Source organism: Sceloporus undulatus, chromosome 3 (genome assembly GCF_019175285.1).
Source record: "Sceloporus undulatus isolate JIND9_A2432 ecotype Alabama chromosome 3, SceUnd_v1.1, whole genome shotgun sequence".
NCBI classification, from domain to species: domain Eukaryota; kingdom Metazoa; phylum Chordata; class Lepidosauria; order Squamata; family Phrynosomatidae; genus Sceloporus; species Sceloporus undulatus.
The window spans coordinates 75,353,369-75,372,072 of NC_056524.1; the positions used below are offsets into that span (position 1 = coordinate 75,353,369).

General features: G+C 38.1%; 1 protein-coding gene across 16 annotated transcripts in view; it reads left to right on the forward strand.

Annotated features, from left to right (window-relative positions):
• CASK (calcium/calmodulin dependent serine protein kinase) overlaps positions 1-18,704 on the forward strand; it is a 222,212-nt gene that overhangs the window by 170,989 nt on the left and 32,519 nt on the right. For 5 of the 16 annotated variants that reach the window (XM_042456319.1, XM_042456311.1, XM_042456310.1 and 2 more), the window contains 4 exons: positions 2,136-2,204; positions 5,728-5,751; positions 16,778-16,846; positions 18,118-18,153. In XM_042456319.1, the coding sequence (XP_042312253.1) occupies positions 2,136-2,204; positions 5,728-5,751; positions 16,778-16,846; positions 18,118-18,153 (198 nt within the window). The remainder of the gene's footprint in view (positions 1-2,135; positions 2,205-5,727; positions 5,752-16,777; positions 16,847-18,117; positions 18,154-18,704) is intronic. The other 11 variants (XM_042456315.1, XM_042456313.1, XM_042456316.1 and 8 more) reach the window with 5 other exon arrangements.

The following is an 18,704-nucleotide window of genomic DNA, read 5'->3' on the forward strand; positions in this document are numbered from 1 at the left end:
ATGTCTACCTTCACCCAAAATAATCAGAATTCCAGAGAATCTGATTGTTCCTATTTGTCTCATTCCACTAGCAGAAGATCGTTAATAACCACACTGGCAAGAAAAAAACTTAGGCCCGTTACAGACGGGCCTAAAAGTGTGCGCTCTGCACGTGCTAGGGTTAGAAACGGGCGTCCTTTCCGGACGCCCCCAACCCTAGGACGCGCGGAGTGCGCACAAAATGACGGTGGCCGTTCCACACGGCCACCGCCATTACTACGTCACGATCGCACCACCTCTAAACGGGGAGGTGCGGTTGTTACATAGTGGGGCCGCGCAAGGGCACTTAGTGCGCCCTTTCCACAGCCCCGGAAGGAGCTCCGTTTTGGAGCTCCTTCCAGGTTTGCATCACTGGGCGCAGCCTTTAGATGGCTGCGCCCAGCGACGCAAAGGAGAAAGGGGCCAAGTGGCCCCTTTCTCCTCCTCCCCGCCACCACAGGGTGTCCTTGGGGCTTGAAGCCCCAAGGACACCCCTTTCCAGGCCTCGGGGAAGCGGCCTTTTGCCGCATCCCTGCAGCCTGGAAAGCGGCGGATCAGGGCCTCACCGGCTGCCGCTCTGACCGCTGAGGCCCCGATCTGGCAGGAAAGGGGCTGGTGCAGGCCGCCACTTTTCGGCGGTCTGTAACGCGCCTTAGTGTTATATTTAAATCCAGTACTGCCTTTTGGTTCCAGACAAACCAACTTCAAACTTTGACTTCAACTAAATCAGGAGTCCCTATTGTTGTTGTTGTTGTTGTTGTTGTTGTTGTTGTTGTTATTATTTATAGCCTGCCTTTTCATGGGGAATCAAGGCAGGTTACAACATCTAAAAACAATGTATTACATATCAAATCAAGTTGAAATTATTCACCTGCCCGACTGCCTATATTATAAAACTAAATTAAATTATTTACAAGTTTCTTCTGCAGATGACTCAAGCAGGGCAGCATGCACAAGAATGATTCTTTGTGAAATTTGGGAATCAAGCTTCTCTGGAATTCTAGAAAATGTGCGAGCATTCTGTTGCCTTCTGAATTTAAGAGATAGGGCTCAAAAAGTATTTAGCAACACTAATCTTTTCTTTTATAAAATGATTTCTAAAAATACAATCTGCTCAGATAACACAAGCCAGGGACCTGGAGCAACCTGACTTCCTGAATACCTGCTTGACCATTCCTGCTTGTAGCAAGAGCAGCAAAATACAGTATCAACTGCTCAATGATTTGTTTATCATGATGTCTAAACACAAGCAAAGAAACAAACTAGAGAGGCAAAAGATCCTGGGTTCAGATGATATGATAAACCATAGAATAAAAGTTTCCCAGTACAAACATGCAAGTGAGAAACAAGTATCTGCTTCTAACTGATAAGCTAGGGTTTTTACAAATTCCTGGCTTGCCATCCAGCCATAGCCACTAGAAGCAAATTGCCCAGTTTGGTCAAGTACATAAAGTACATATTCTGTTTACTGTTGAGTATATATGACTAACACTTCAATTTAAAGTGGAAGTAATAACTACACATAAACCAATCAAAAACATAATCTAAATAATGATACTAAGTACAGGCAGGAAGTTATTTTCAGAGCTTTCTGCTATGCAGCTTTTATTTTTGTAAGACTTCATCAGCCTTTTTGTTTCTCCTGTATACTCACATTTGTAGTTCATAAAATAATACCATTCCTTGAATATTTTTTCACCCTAGTTTTTAAAGGAATAATAGATTCTATCAAGTGGAGTATGATGTGCTTTTAGGTGCTATGAAATAAAAATTAATTATATAAAGTAATGAGTAGGCCATGGATTTTATCTAATAATTGTTATATAAAAATTCTGACTTAAGTTACAAAATGCATCCTTTTTGGCCAGTTCTATTTTTGGACTTTAATGTAATATTACAGTATATTTAATATTTTATATAAATTATTTTCTCTTTGTTTAACATGTAAATTTAGAAATGAGTAAATGTCTCTGAAGTAACCCAGGAAATTAGGGGGAAAGAGGGTTAAAACTACAAATACAGAAACATCTTGCTGGTACAAAATGTGATATGTAGACTTTTGAAGAATTACCTTCTGTGTGTTCTGTTTTAATTAATAAATATTTTTCTTACTCCAGAGGGAAATGCGAGGTAGCATCACTTTCAAGATTGTGCCAAGTTACCGCACTCAGTCTTCTTCATGTGAGGTAATGAATGTAATCTATGATGCCTTTTTCTTCTCAGTTCTATAACTAACTGCTGCTGATGGCTGAATGTTATTGCTTTCTGGGAAATTGTTTCTGCCTGTGCTCCTAGACCACGCACACCAATTTTACAACAAAGATAACGGAACAGAAGAGTAGCTCTGCTCACCTACTGTGTCGCCCTTCTTTCATATTCATTACATCAACTCATTAAATACCCTTTAGTAACCTATAATATGAACAGGGCTATACAGAATGTATAAAGAAAAACAGAAAAGAACATAAATAGGAAACTGAATGATAAAGGTAAGCAAGTAGAAAAGTCTGAAAAAATCATAACAGATGATTTCTTGAAGAACTAAAACTTGAAGGAGAAAAGCAAAGCATACAAGTAGCTTAAGGTGATTCTGAAACAAGACATGTTATGGTATCAAGATCTTTTTTTAAAAAATATGGAAAATAAAGACAAGCTTTTAACTAGAAAGTGCTACCATGTGGGAGCAAATAATGATCAGCTATAAGCTGTCACCACTGCAAAATAAGTAACAATCATTAAATAGTTCTACCAAAATAAAATGTTGCAGGGAATCAAGTATATTATAGGCTATGTAATAACAATAAAAAGTGGGGATTTGTTAATATAAAAAGTGTAAACTTTGACAGAAAGACAGGATGAATGAAGAGAAGGTGAAATAGCTAAACACAAAAAAAACCCCAATAAAGATGAATATGTAATTGGGATATGTAATATGTACAGTTTGTAATATATTTTAATCAGTAGTAAGAAGTATCAGGAATACTTAGGAAAAGCATATACTGTATAGTATAATGAAGAATTTATATTCCACCTTTCACCTCCCCAAAAATGCTCAAATACATGCTCGAAATGCCTTGCAAAATATCAAAACATGAAAACAATAATTGGTTATTATGATTATCTACAGTACATGGTACTGATGTGCGGGGGAATGTGATCAAAAATTTGCTTAACACTTTAGAAGAACAAGGATTAAAGAACGCAGAAAACATCCTATTTATAATGCCAATAAAATAATCAGTACTGTATAGATTTATGAAGAGTAAACAAGGCTATATTGCTGTAATCTTATTCAGAGGGGTAGCAAGCTAAAAATAAGATTTCTCAAAGACAAATGGATAGATAAACTATGAGTTCACTTTAACCTGTGGGTTTACAAAATTCTTTCTGTTTAAAGTTCTCACTTTATGAAACAGAAGGTTTTACCTAACAAGAGTCTGGGAAATCAAATCTCTTATAAGGGGGATAGATGAAAATAATCAGAGGAAAAGCAGGAGGGGAAGAATTTTACTTGTGAGGAGTACAGAGACCATTATTGGTTATCTGCAGATTGGCAACTAAATTTTTGGCTGCTTCCAGTTCCAAAATCAAAGATGGTCACTGCACAGTTTCTGTACTTATACAAGTTGTGTATTCCCTATCTGGAAATTCGAAATACTCCAAAATCCAAAATTGTCCACATTGCTGGTTGAAACAGCGATACATTTGCTTTCTAATGATTCAGTGTATACCAATTTGGTTTCATGCACAAAATTATTTATAGTAGTATATATAAAATTATCTTCAGGCTATGTATTTAAAGTGTATACAAAACAACTGAATTTCATATTTACAGTTGTGTCCCATTCCAAGATATTTCATTACGTATATGCAAATATTCCAAATTCCAAAAAGTCTGAAATCCAAAACCTTTCTGATTCCAAGCATTTTGGATAAAGGAGACTCAGCCTTAGCGTGTTATAAATTTTCACTTTTCAGTTTGAAGAGTGCATTAGTTTAATTCCATAGTGAGTAGCATTTAGGTGTTATTCTCATTTTCTACAGCAAGTTGTCAGTGAAACGTTTTATGGGAATCTTTAAAAATCTTGAGGAGTAGAGATACTTGATATTGTTCCATACTGTACACAATGGGGCTAAATCCAACTGCTGGTCATGCTGAAAGTAGACTTGTTAAATCTGTGGAATGCTGTATGTTGCAATGACTCAGTTGATTTGTTCTAGCTGGGACTTGCATTGGATTTAGACTAGTGATTTTTTTTTCTTTGTGGCCTACTGCTTGCTTTTGAAGTAGGAATTTGCAATACTTTAATTTTTTGACGTAATTTTTAATAGGACTTGGATAAAATGAAATATTTTAAAAGAATATACAAATGGGACATCATCATTTAGGACAAAGGCCTAATAGGGGATCAGAAAATGGATCTGGGTGCCAGCTTAATGAAAACGCAGTATGTGTGAAGATACATAGGATGCTGTAAATAGGAATATAATTCAATTGTCTGTAACTCTCAAAGTAAGATACTTGTCACAATGGGTTTTAAACTGAAGGAGTAAATAAGTTAAATATTAAGATTATTTTAAAGTTACAACAGGGATAGAAAACATGGAGGGATAGCTGTGTTGGCCATTTGACAAATACAAACAAAAATCCATCAGTGATGCATTTATTGGCCAACCAAAGTGCACAATATACTGTGAAGTCGAAGGCTTTCATGGCTGGCATCCATGGTTTTTTGTGGTTTTTTCGGGCTATGTGGCCATGTTCTAGAACATGACCACATAGCCCGAAAAAACCACAAAAAAACACGCACAATATACTTGTTACGAGCTTTTGAAGCTCCATGGGGTTCTTCATCAGGCAAGATGTTACAAACGAAACAGGAGAAGGAAAAAAAAACAATTGGAGATGTTAGTCAGATGCCTGCGTGTTGTTTCAGTTCTTATTAAAGATGTTATTGTTCTAAGCGTGTTTGGGGCTTCTCCTCACATTCCATAACCTACAATTCTAAAATGTATCAGTTTAAAACAATTTAATACAAATTGAGTATCCTTTATATGAAATACCTGGGACCAGAAGTGTTTCAGATTTTGGATTTTCTTTTCCAGCTTTTGGAATATTGCCATAGACATTGTGAAGTATCTTGGAGATGGGATCCAATTCTAAACACAGTTCATATAGGTTTCATATATACCTTATACACATAGCCTGAAGCAGGGACGTAGCCGGGGGGGGGGGGTCTTGGGGTCCGGACACCCCCTTTCCATTAGAAAAATGAATGGTGCATGCTGCTGCGCCACCGCGCCCAAACCCCATTATAATAGTGGCACTTAGTCTGCCCCCCCTTCCTAAAATCCTGGCTACGTCTCTGCCTGAAAGTAATTTTAAACAATATTTTTAATAATTTTGTGCATAAAACAAAGTTTGCGTACATTGAACAGTCAAAAAACAAAAGTGTTACTGTCTCAGCCACCCTTTAAATAAGTTTTGGGTTTTTTGGATAAGGGATATTCAACCTGTGCTTCTTTACAGGGGGACAGTTTAACTTGTTTAACTAAAAGGGATTATATTCTATTCATGTCTCCTATGTAAAATGCTATAATTGCTTGTTTTAGATTATTTAAGGTTAAAATAAGATTCTTTATAAAATATGTATTGATAGATTTTTCTTGATTAAATTAATTTTAAGAAAGGATGTTTTTCCTACTTAGCAAACAAACTGGGAGAAATACTATGTAAGTGATGTCATACTTTAAAATATTGCATGCTCAAATGTATCAGTTCTTCCTCCTGTATGGGTGTCTTTAAAGTGGCAATCATTTCATTTTGAAATATAATTGTTTTGTTTTAATACTTGCAAAAAGCACATTTACCGTATTTTCCGGCGTATAAGATGACTGGGCATATAAGACGACCCCCAACTTTTCCAGTTAAAATAAAGAATTTGGGATATACTCGCCATATAAGACTACCCCTTTTCCAATGCACACCAAATAAAAAAATTTAAAAATCAGATTTGATTTCAATATGGTAATTTTAATTCAAATGCTTATGACATGTAGGTACTTAGCAGGAATACCTGTTGTATACAAAGCCTGCTTGGATTGGTCAGCTCTCCCTGCCTGCCCATCCCTCCCTGTCTCCAAGATTTTCTTCTACCATACTTGTACAGCATCACCCTTGCTGCTTTCATACGTTCACCACATACGGAGGGTATGCGGGCGCGGACATTTTTGAGCTCCCCCCACCATATGCGACGATCGCAGATTTTCCAGTCCGACTCAGAGGTTTCAGCCCTATAAGATGACACCTGGCGTATAAGATGGCCTCCGACTTTTGAGAAAATTTTCCTGAGTTAAAAAGTAGTCTTATACGCCAGAAAATATAGTAGGTAGTTATACAATATTCCTACAAAGGTCTTTTCTGTGTCAATGGCAGAATAACCAATTTTAATTAAAGTCTAGCCTTCTGGCATGCACTATATATGTTGTTCTCTGTCCATTGGGGAAATGGGCTAGATGTATACCCATATATAAATATATACACTTATAAAACATCAAGGAGATAGAGATAGAGAAGTTGTGTTGCTGTCACCAGAAAATATTATGAACTATATTAACTAGCAGACTAACATTGATTGTTAGTCCCAAGTATAGTAGAACTGAACTTAGGGCAGATTGGGGCCGCAGCAACTACACACTATGGCCCCAAACTATTGTGAAGCCACCTGAAAAAGGATCAACAAAAAGCCACTCCTTTTTTTGATGTCAAAAAGCCAGCTTTCCGCCCGCACCGCAGCTACCAGAGTGCCTGGAAGTCAGCACATGTGTGGGCAGCCGGGCAGACTGAAGCTGGCATCCGGGCATCTTGGGGGTTTGCGCCATCTTTTTTTGCCAGTCTGTTCTGGCCCTAGGTAAGTCAGCAGTTACATAAATTACGTTGATTTGAGAGGTCTGCTGTAGTTGGAATTAACAACTGGATTTAGGCCCATGACATTTTCACTTATGCATGTTTCCCATTTAACAAACCTAGGTTTAATCAATGTGTTTCTTAGAGAAAATACCACATTTTCCAGGTATAAAATACTGTTGAGTCTTTACAAAATATAGAATTCTTTCTCAAAACCAAGTATCTTGACATGTAGATAGACGTGATATAAATGGAAAGATATGTATTTTGTGGGAAGGGCCTGGTAATCTACAAAGACTGTAGGCTATCAGTTCTCAGCTTTTGATCATCCAGATGTTTTGAACTTTAGCTTCCAGTATCCTTGACCATGCTGGCTGGGGCTTTTGGGAGTTTAAGCAAAAGATCTACAACATGGGTTTCCAAGTGAGGCAAATCCAGGAGCCAGTCTCTCCCATGCCCCCAGATAAAGGTGCATCAAATTGTGGCTGAAAATAAAACCAGAAATTGCATCCATATTTCACTTCCAGTTTGGGGTCCTCTTTAGGTTAGTGGAAACATTTGGGAGGGTGTAGAAGCAAAGACTGCTGCTCCAGGAGAAGTAGCTTGATCCCCTTTTTGGCTAAAAAGTCATACACACACACACACATTTATATATATAGAGAGAGAGGGAGGGTGACTTCTTTTGTGGGAATTCCTTGGTGAGCTGCAAAGAACCTGTAAGCCAACCCCCCCCCCCCCCCAAAAAAAAGTCTGGAGGACCAAAGGGTGAGACCAAATCTAAAGGACCAAAGGGTGCTCTTGAATACATTTAATAATAATAATAATAATAATTTGTTTTATTTATATACCGCTATTCCAAAGATCATAGCGGTGAACAGCAAGGAAGCTAATTAGCAAGGAAGCTAATTTGCCCCCAACAGTCTGGGTACTCATTTTAGCGACCTCAGAAGGATGCAAGCCTGAGTCGAGCTTGGGCCCTTTTGCTGGTCTTGAACTCGCAACCTTGTGGTTTTGAGTGAATGGCTGCAGTACAGGCATTTAACCACTGCGCCACTAGGGCTCCTTTAAATGAAATCCTGTTTGAGGCATCCAAGTGCAGGAAATATGTTTCTTATCTTCATTTTTACAGTGGGCCCCTGGTATCCACTGGAGTTTGGTTCCAGGACACACACACCCCATGGATACCAAAACACATGGATGCTCAAGTCCCATTAAATACATTGGCATAGTAAAATGATGCCCCTTATATAAAATGGCAAAATCAAGGTTTGCTTTTTAGAATTTTTAAAAATATATATTTTCAAGCTGTGGATGGTTGAATCAGTGGATACAAAGTCCATGGAAACTGACTGCTAACTGTTATCCATTTTAGGCAAAGTTAAACACAAGTCAAAGTGTTATTGAATATGCTCCTTTGATTAGAAATTTGCTTTCCAATAGTAAATAATACATGCTAGGGCTTAATTGAACTGCTAGGATCAGCAGTGACAGACATTGCTTTACAAGGCATTTTTTTTTACAGAATGTATAATATTCAATTTAGGATACAGTCAAATAAATTCAAGCTCTGCAACTAATCCTCAACATAAATAGAAAACTGTTGTGTTTACAACATGGTTTTCTTTAACTGAATGCATTCTGCAAATTAATAATAGTTAGGCCTCGGGAGAAAATCCTGTTTCGAGAATCCTCAAGATAGACTTCGATTTGAGTAATCAGACTTTGAATCTAAGCATTTTTCATATTAAACTTTTGTTTCTCAGATGTCTTTGTTCACCAAGCCCACCTGTTCCTAAAAAAGAAATCAAAAAATTTAGATTAATATAATATAGAGATATATAATATATAGAGAGAGGGAGGGTATAAACAATATAAACTGATAAGGATTTTAATCAAATCACATGATAAAAACTAAACATCTATAAGGTGTTAAATTTATTTTTATTCAGTTTGACCTTCTTTTGCCAATCTGTTTTCACTTTGACTCCTCATTTAAAAGAAATCTAAGGGCCCAAGCAGACATGCCAAAATAAAGCTGCTTCATGTCACTTTGGAGGTATGCTGTTTAAATGATGCATGCATCCTAAGAAGCCAGAAGCTGTGCTAAAGCCATGCTCCAATCCAAAGCAGCTTTGGCGCAACTTCCGGCCTCTTAAGATGCATGTGTCATTTAAACAGCGAAACCGAGCCTTTATGGGCCTGGGTGTCCAACTTGTCTCCCTCTGTCTTTGGAGCTGCTCCTCCAGGGAGGGAAGGGTGGAAATGGAGCCTTAATGGGCCTGGACATCCGGCTTGTCACACTGTGTCTTTGGAGCTGTCTTATAATACTATGTGAATTTTGTGATGCTATGGGGGATGGGACTGTGGGCATTCCCCCCTTCTACTTGGATATATAGAAGATACACATCTTTGTTGGGAGTAGAATGTTGATATATTTGTGCTACGGCAGTACACCTAGGGTTGCCATAATTCTGGACCTCGAAACTGGGACAAATGTAGGACAAAAGTAGGACAAAATTTTCAAATATAGGACATATTTTGTAAAAAATGGAGGGCACGCCAAAAAAATGATGCTTTTTTAAAAGTGTTAATATAAATGCATGTTTCTTAGGCATGATCAAAATGGAGGACATTTTGACATTGTTCCTAGACAGATGGCAGAAATGGACCTTTCTGGCCAACCTGCCCTCCCCCATCCATACAAACAGCACATTTGGGCAATTGAAGAGGAGGAAAGAGTGGAAAAAGCAGAGGAGGAGGAAAAGTCGAGAGAGGATGAGTATAAGAGTGAGGAGTAGGAGCGTAAAGAGAAGGGTCTAGTACTCATTGTCAGACGAGGAGTAGGAGAAGCAGAGGAGGATGGGTAGAGGACCCATCAGGGGATGACACCTTATTCTCACTGGTCTTACTTCGCCTCGTCGTTCAAAGAAGCCTGCGGCTGAACCATAAGTACTCCCTCTTTCTCCGCGGCGCGTCTACTCCTCTTGCATTGGCTCGTCATCAGCCTGCCTTGATACGCTTCCTCTTTTCCTACTTCTTCTTCTTCTTCCTCCTCTCTGTCTCCTCCTCGTCTTCTATCCCTCCTCCGCTTCCGCCTTGTGCTTCCCCTGCGTCCCCGATTCTCTTCTCTCCTTGTTTCCTCGCCCATTGCTTCCTCTCTTTTCCTCCGTCTTCGGGTCTCCGTATTAGCCTTCTCTTTCCCCGTTCCTGGTCTTTCTCCGTCCCGGGTCTCCGATTCGGAAGAAGTCCTCCTTTACCTGTTCTTGTATCAGGGAGTGGGGGCCTCGCTTGAAAAGACGAAGCCTCCACCAAACCATCTCATCTGCCTTGGCTTTCTCCAGTCGCCATGGGAGGACAGCCAGGGGAAGTGGAATGGGGCCTCGCTATTCCCTGTCCCCCACTTCCCCTCCCCGCGTGAGCACGCGCACGCCTGCCATCGGCCCCTCTGAGGCCTGGTGCTGGCAGTGGTTAAATCCCGCGCGGCGTTGAGCGAGGAAGGCGAGCTGGAAGAGGAGGTGGGTTGGCGCTGCAGCAGCCGCATTAGCAGCAGCGGCAATGGCCGGAGCGGGCCCCCAAACAGGGGACCAGGCACGGGTGGGGGCCCAAACCGGACCGTGACCGGGAGGGGCCCCCCAAAACCGTGCTGGTCACGGGGGGGGGGGCCGTGCTATGGCAACCCTAAGTACACCTGATGTTACATGTTTTGTATTTTTGCTATATTTTTGTGCTGGCCATGTGCCATAATAAATTCATTCTGATGCAGCATTTAAACAGCATACCTCCAAAGTGACCCTAAGCAGCTTTATTTTGGCCTGTCTGTTCGGGTCCTAAGTTTTCATCTAATATCTGTAAAGAGCTCACATTCCATATCTCTTCCATACAGCTTATTCATATACTAGTTGAAAAACAGCATCCAGTTTCTTTCACTTTTTTTTAAATCTGAGCTCTAGAAATGTGTGGTGCTGTTTACTTTTGAAGTTTGAATTTTTAAAAAGAAACACTTACATTGGTCTAGAACCAAATGTACCATTCTGTTAACAGAAAGACTCTTAGATATGGAAAGGCTGTTTCTAACTTAGCAGGAAAGCACCACATTAAAAAGTGACCCCAAATACAAACTTTTCTGTGAGACTTTGCACCAACTCATTATCAATACTTTTTATTGTCTACTAGGGGTTATATGTTACAGAATCTGTTGTCTTTATTGTCATTTTATGCTGGAATGCTGGGATTCATGGGGCAGCTCAATGTCCATAGACAATTTACTTGGTGATCACTAAGCTCTTCCTTATTTTTTTATTTATTTTTTTTTACATTTTAAAAAATATTTTAAAAAAAACAAAACTTAGTGTTAAGATGATGTGCTACAAAATGATGCTGTGTTATCCTTCATTAGCTTTATGTTCCCTCTGAACCCCATGTCTAAGTGGCTGGTAAAACTGTGTTTTCTTTTTCAGCATCCGGGAGGGGGGGGTAGTTTGGGGTGATGATGAGTTTCCTAGGGATGAAAGGCGGCACAAGGAGTGAGGTGATGGGTTATTCCTGTATTCTGTTCTTGTGTGTTTCACTTGTTGGGCAGAGTGGGCATGGATATGGGCAAGTATTCTTGTGTAGCCTTGACTTCTGTGAAATCAGTCTTTTATTCTGCTTTGTGGGAGAAAATATGTGATTTGGCACTTCCCACCCCAGCACACTTTTTTTATAAACCTCTTCAGTTTGCCTTCTATGAAATGAGTATATATGAGAAGAAAACAGTTTAAAAAAGAATGTATTTTGGCAGCTTAGGTCCCACTTCTGCCTCGTACTTTGGTTCTTGGGCCAGTTATGTCAGTCTTGCCAGTTTGTCTTTTGAGATATGGTTATTTTGTTAGTGGCAAGTTAGTCACATTGTGTGAGCACCCACAACACACTTTCAAAATTCCATGCTTTCCAACAGCTCAGAAATATTAGGGAACCCTCTAATACTGCAATCTGTGATAGATTGTAGTGTGTAGTGTGATATATCTTGTAGAGCAAGAAGTATAGCTCTTCTGTGAGAGTTTTCATGACTTTTGTGAGCTTCTGGTTATTGTAAGATAAATAACACTGTTCTAATTTGAATTACTTTTTTTCCTTATAAAATGTTAAAATATGAATATACATGAATGTGTGAATGAAACTACAAATTAAATAAACAAAATATTTTTATTCATATACTATATCTATTGCAGGGCACATGTGGCATCCACATGTAGATACAAAGGGGGAGAGGTCCCAAAGGTGAAAACTACCACTGTATTAAAGTATTTAATCTTAATTAAATTAATCTTCAAAGCCTAATGATATATAAATCTCCTCGGCTTTGGTTTAAATACTCTGATAAAGGTTTCCAGTCTTTAACAAAACTTGATGTTGTTCTTTGTCTTAAAAAGCAAGTCAACTTGTCCATTTCTGCTAGATCGTGCAGTTTAAGAAGCCAGTCATCATTAGTCAAGATATTAATATTAGTATCCTTCCATTTTTGAGCAAATAGCACATTTTTCATTTTTATAAACTAATATTTTTCTTGAGTTGCATTTTTACTCCTGGAAATAAAAGAACAAAAGATAATGATCTGAGAATGAGGCAAAATACACAGAGGAAAGGAATGCATAGTGTTTAGCCAGACAGTGATGATGTGCATATCAACTTTAAGTGACAGACTTGTTGCAAGGGAATGGAAATGACATAGATACACAGAAAATAAATTTAATTATTTACAAAAGAACATTTTAAATTGTTGTGCATATTTGTTCCACTGGTTTCTACAGGTTGCTTATCAGTTTCATATCTTCATATATGTAGCAAAAGCCTCACTTTTAAACTAGTGAGTTGGCTTAGATTGGGGTGGGCAACTCTGGTAGGTCAGAAGGGATTTTATGCCCCCGGGACACTCTGGAGGCCACACAGAATACCATAAATGCTTTAACAATTCTTAAACTTCCTAAAAACTGGAAATTGCCAGAACTCAAATATATTCCAGACAGTATTCCTCCCACCCTAATCTGAGCGTGTTTTACTTATGCAAGACTCCCTTGCTCTCTGCAAGCAGACTAACTTTATGAAGGAGATTTCACATTTTGTACTTCATTTGATTGATTGATTTGATTGATTGATTGATTGATTGATTGATTTTTGAAGTCCCCTATTCAAACGTAATATACATGGTCAGAATTTTCTACACACTTCTGCACTACGGCTTTCTTTGTTATTGATAAATGCCCCAAAATTTATGCTATCAACAAATGATGTCCAAGTGTGAGTTTGTTTATATATCATTTACTCTCCAAATTAAAATATTTTTGTTTCAAATAAAATCAATAAAATCTTAAAAAATAATGTATATTTGAAATGAAATTTTGAAAGAGTGTTGTGTAGTATATATGAAATACACTAACGCACAGGATGTATAGTGTGTCACAGACTTTAATAAAAACACTATACTGAGAACTGGATAATTGTGGGTGTTAATAATAGCTGGTGATCTCCCGGCAAAAAGGATATAGTAAATTTATGAAATAGAAAATACAGCAGTGTAAATTCAACATGTTGCTAATTATAGCATCAGCCTTTTCAGCCCACTCTCCCTGTTGCATCCTTGTTTTAGTGCTACAGTCTGCTTCAGATTGTTGCTTGGCCCTCTAGAGTACATCTTTAAAATTTTCAGGGCACATGGGAGTTACAGGAGAGGGGGACTGTGCCCTTCCCACTCGTACTCCTAGAAATTGCTTCTGTGTGTGCACTGACAGTATGTCAAGGATAATGACCAATACAGTATGTCAAGAATAATGAGAAATGTCAGTACAATATAAACATTAATTACTGGTCTAGAGTAGTTATATAAACTACATATGAACATACGTATACTAAATATCTGGTTAAGATGAATTTAATTATCTGAGTGTCTTGTCGTCTGAAAGTCAAGTAATCTTTGAAATCAAGAAATCCACTATACTTCCAGAACAGAGTGCGTGTAAATGCTGCTTTTTCTCTCATACATTTAACAAAGCATCGTTCTCATGTATCATGTTTATTAGTCTGGTTGTATTTTTGCATGTGTGTAGAATATCTGTCCAGCAACACCAAGTAGCTATCTTATGTTACATTTAGCCAATATGTTTACAAGTGCAAAAACAGGGACCTTCCATCAAACTTTGTTCTCTACTCTAGAGTAGAATTTCTTTGTAAAGTTTCCCTACTTAATTATTAAGCAGTGGTTATAAAACAAGCTTTATAAAGAGCAGACTGGTTTCTCACAAATGTATGTATAAAGTTCCAGTGCTATTTTTAAATAAAATAGCAGCTTTTGGAAGAGATAACAATGATAAGAGATGCCCACAAGGAAAGGGAGTACAGTACTTGATAGTTTTGATGTCCAGCTTTATTTTGCCATATATCACAAACATCTCCCTCGTAATCTACAAAGTATAAAATATGAGGAGACATATGTTGCCATTGCCTCTAAGAGATTCCTCAACTTTTTGCCCGATTGTATCATTTATTAATTTATTATATTTATATAGCTACTTCATAAGATGGGTTTCCTGGGTAGCTCACAAAAAATACATTATTAAACTTAGTTAATAAAGGCTAGGACTATGACACATAAACAATTTTAAAAGCATAAATGAATAAAAAGTTCTGTATCTGGTATATTAAAGATCACAAAATGGTGCTCCAAAAGCAAGGGTACCAAAACTGCCCTCTCTGTTCTGATTATTTGGGACAACCAAAGCAGCAATGGTGAAGAAGGTCTTAATGCTCAGTTAAATGTATATTATAGAAGGTAGCATTTCAGGTATCTGTTATATTAATTGGTACTATCAGATGCTTTACTTTTTTTGTAATCCAAATAGCCTGATGTTCAGTGTGTCTTACAATCCTTAAGTATAGTGAGACTTTCCATTGTTTTTGTTTTTTTTTACTTGATCCTAACAGTTTATATTAATGTGAAGTTGAAGGCTTTCATGGCCGGCATCCATAATTTTTTGTGGGTTATTTTCGGGCTATGTGACCATGTTCTATAAGACTTTATTCCTGACGTTTTGCCAGCATCTGTGGCTGGCATCCTCAGAGAATGCTAACCTGGAAGAGAGTGGGTATATATATACTGTGTGACGCTGGGTGAGAAGGAGTGATTCCCATGTTAATCTGTGTGTTGTTAATCTGTGTACAGTATTGTTAATCTATTGTATACACAGATTAACGTGGGAATATCATGCTTTAAATTTATACTACTGTATTTGGGTTTTTTAAAAGGGAGCTATCTTTTTTTTTAATGTTTTCCTTTGTCAACTCTGAAAAGGCATCATAGGTCCACATATTATACAGAGCAGTGATTCCCAAAGTGGATGGTACACACATACACGCACACACCGGGTGGCAGTGAGAGAAGAGGGGCCAGCAGCGGAGCCTTCAGCCAAAGTATTGACACACAAGAAAGACAAGGGGAACCAGCAGCCTTTAGAACCATGGTGTAGATGAGGCATTAGAGCATGTGGCACCAGGAGAGTGACAAAAAGGAGCTTTTACATTTGAGCCTCTGCTTAAGCTTTGTGAGCTTTGCTAGGATTTGGCTGGCAGGTTGGAGCTGTGCTGCTGCTACTGCTGCTGCTTTTGTTGCAAGAGAAGAGGTAACAGAAGAAATAATGTTTGGGGGGACAACTTGAAGCTGTGTGGGGAAGGTACATGTCTGATAAAGGAATATCCAGAGTTGATTCTTTGAAAGAATCCTTTGCCTCTATCAGACTGAAAGCCTTCCTTGCTGGGGAGAAAAGTGGGAAGCCATCTGCACTGCTCTCTGCCCAGATGAAGAAGGATTGAGAATCCTTCCTTGCCAGTGAGAAGCCACTCCCCTTGTACCATGTCACATTGGGAGCAACGGCTAAGCAGCTGGTCAAGCAGCAGCCAAAAATCCTATTGCCTGCATTAGCCTTTGCCACAAGCTTGGTATGATCAAACTTCTCAAACACTGCTCACCCAGCTACTTGGTTGTTGCTCCCAATGTGACCAACTGCCTGGTCACTGCTTAGGCACTGCTCCTGTTGCACCCAGTCACTCTGAAAGCAGCAACCAAGCTGACAGACCTCTTTTGGCTACAAGGCCAGTGCAAACAAAATTGAGGAGCAGGCCTGGGCCACTGCTGCTGCTGTATTTACACATGAGAAAATGGAGGGGGGAGGAGAGTAGTGACAAGCTGGATCCATAGCTGAGATAGATGCTCCTGACCAGCTGGCTGTTGAAAGAAATGGGCATTGGGGCACTAAGGTTGTTCCCCAAAAGGAAAGGGTGTGCTAGCCCAAAAATGTTTGGGGACCACTGATAAAGATGAATGGATGAATGAGTAGGATGCTATCCCCATACTATTATAAGTACCAAAGCGTTTCTTCAAAACACATATGGCCCCAAAAATGTTCTTTCCCTTCCTGTTCATACATACCAGAATGACTATACCAGGGTTTCTTCAAAACAGATACAGCCCCAAAATGTTCTTTCCCTTCCTGTTCAATGCACATACCCTACAATACCATATTATGTTTTGCAAGACGTGTTGCTGGGCAAATATTGGGAAAACACGTTAGAATAAATGTTTTCTTATAGTGAGAAAAAAGGAGACTTTAGCAAGTTATTTATTAATAAGAAATTACACTACTTTGCAAGTTATGAAACACTAGATAATTATGTAGTAGTATTGTGCTTTTTTAAAATATGAAACCTCTTGGAGATGAAGAGATAAATTAATTGGTTATAAGCCTGTGGATATAACTGTTGATTTAAATATGTCTGTATTCTGTAGTAGTGTTGTGTGATAATGAACCTTGTGTCTTATTTCAGAGAGATTCCCCCTCTACATCCAGACAGTCCCCAGCTAATGGCCATAGCAGCATTAACAATTCTGTTTCGGTAAGACCTTCCAGTTCCAGACAGAGAGTATTCAAATCTTGTGGTGCTCATCTGCCATTCCTGTTATGATGACATGTTCAGTGGAAAATTTTGTTCTGCTGATAAAATCAAAAATACTTAGAAGTCTAATTCCCCATTTTCTTTCATTCAAGGGTTTATTCACCAGTGTAATCTTCTCATTAAAATCCCTTTAATGAGTTGCATTCAGCTCTGATGTCAAAATTCACTCATCCCTGAAATACTTATCATTATCTTCATCCTGATTTGCTCAAAACTAAGGAAAAATACTAATTTCCATTTTAAACTTTGCAATGGTGTTTTCAAGAAAAATATTTGCATAGCAGGTATTCAGGGTTTTTGAGACCTGGACATTTTTATTTTTAAAACTCTCTAGATTGCAGTATTGGTTTCCGCTATCTGAGTTAAGGAATTGGTGTGTCCTCTGCTGTTGTGGTATGTGCACATATTTTGTGAAATATGAGCCTTGCCTGGTTATGAAAAGCAAAAGATACTGGCTTAAAACTGCATTTATAAGCCAAGCTATTAACATCACATCTTTAACACATAGTACTTCCTTTTTAGCCATATGTTCAGGCAGAAAGGTACTTGTAAACATAACCAATGACACTGCTGTTGTTTCTCATTTCTCTGTCTCTTTCTCTTTCTCTCTCTCTCTCAGCATATATAGTAAAACATTAGAAGCACCTGTAAAGAAATCTTCCTTGAGAAATATTTTTTGTATCTTATGGCAGCATACGTATTTTAAGCTAACAAATGGTAGTTATATCTATATAGTTTCTCGTAACTTAAATATCATCTCTTCTATAACTGTTGAAATATTGCATTTGTTATTAGCTTGAAAGAATACACTGGTTTAGCACCATTCATTAAAGCAACTTATAAAATAGTTACAAAGCAATATGATTTAGCCATACTAGCTTTCAAATTATAATAATATTTATTGAAATACCTGTACTGTTAGGAAAACAATTACAGAGTTAAAGCAAAAAAGGTGGTCCTTTGTTTACAGGTGCTTTTGTGTTTAGGATGATGAAATTTTTATTAAAACACATTTTCTGTCTGCTTAAACTTTATCAGCTTTCTTCAGCTTGCTTCTAAACTGCCTGGGTTTGACATTTGTCCTATTAAATTATCATTTCCAAAAATGCATTTGTTGTTAATGCTTGCAAATTAGCTTTTTGCTCTGGTACTATTGTCTACTTTCAAATTAAAATGAAAATTTCTTTTCCTGGGTTGGCTTTATTCTGCAGGACTTGCCATCAACAACACAACCAAAAGGACGACAGGTGAATAGCTATTCTCCGTGGAAGCTTTTCTAACATAGTTACTTTGTAGGATTTTTTCCTTACTCTTCAATGTTCCATTTTGTGGTGACCCTAATCCTTAAAGTGGTTTGTGTTTTTTTGCCTTTCTTACATGGCTGATTCATCATAGTATCATTTCCTTGTGATATGAATTGTGATTGTAATTTGTTTTGTTACTAATAGTAGCTGTATTCATTATCATATAGCATGTTAACATCAGCATTCTTTTCACATTTCATTTTATAGTTGCATATTATTATTCTCAATATAATTTTTATGTATTACCAATACTCCTAAGAGCTTCTTGTCCCACAATGATGTATTCTGAGTATTTTGCCTTAATATATGCTGAAACTGTATCGAATACAGTGTGTCCACTTCTATTTCTTAGTTGTTTTGGGGAGAAAAACATAAGTCTTAAAACAGGGTCATTAAGTAACTTAATTCTTGCATCATAGCTTTTTGGCTGAAAATCCACATGACACCTAGATATAGATATCTTCCCAACTTAAAAAAAAATAGGAACAGCCTCT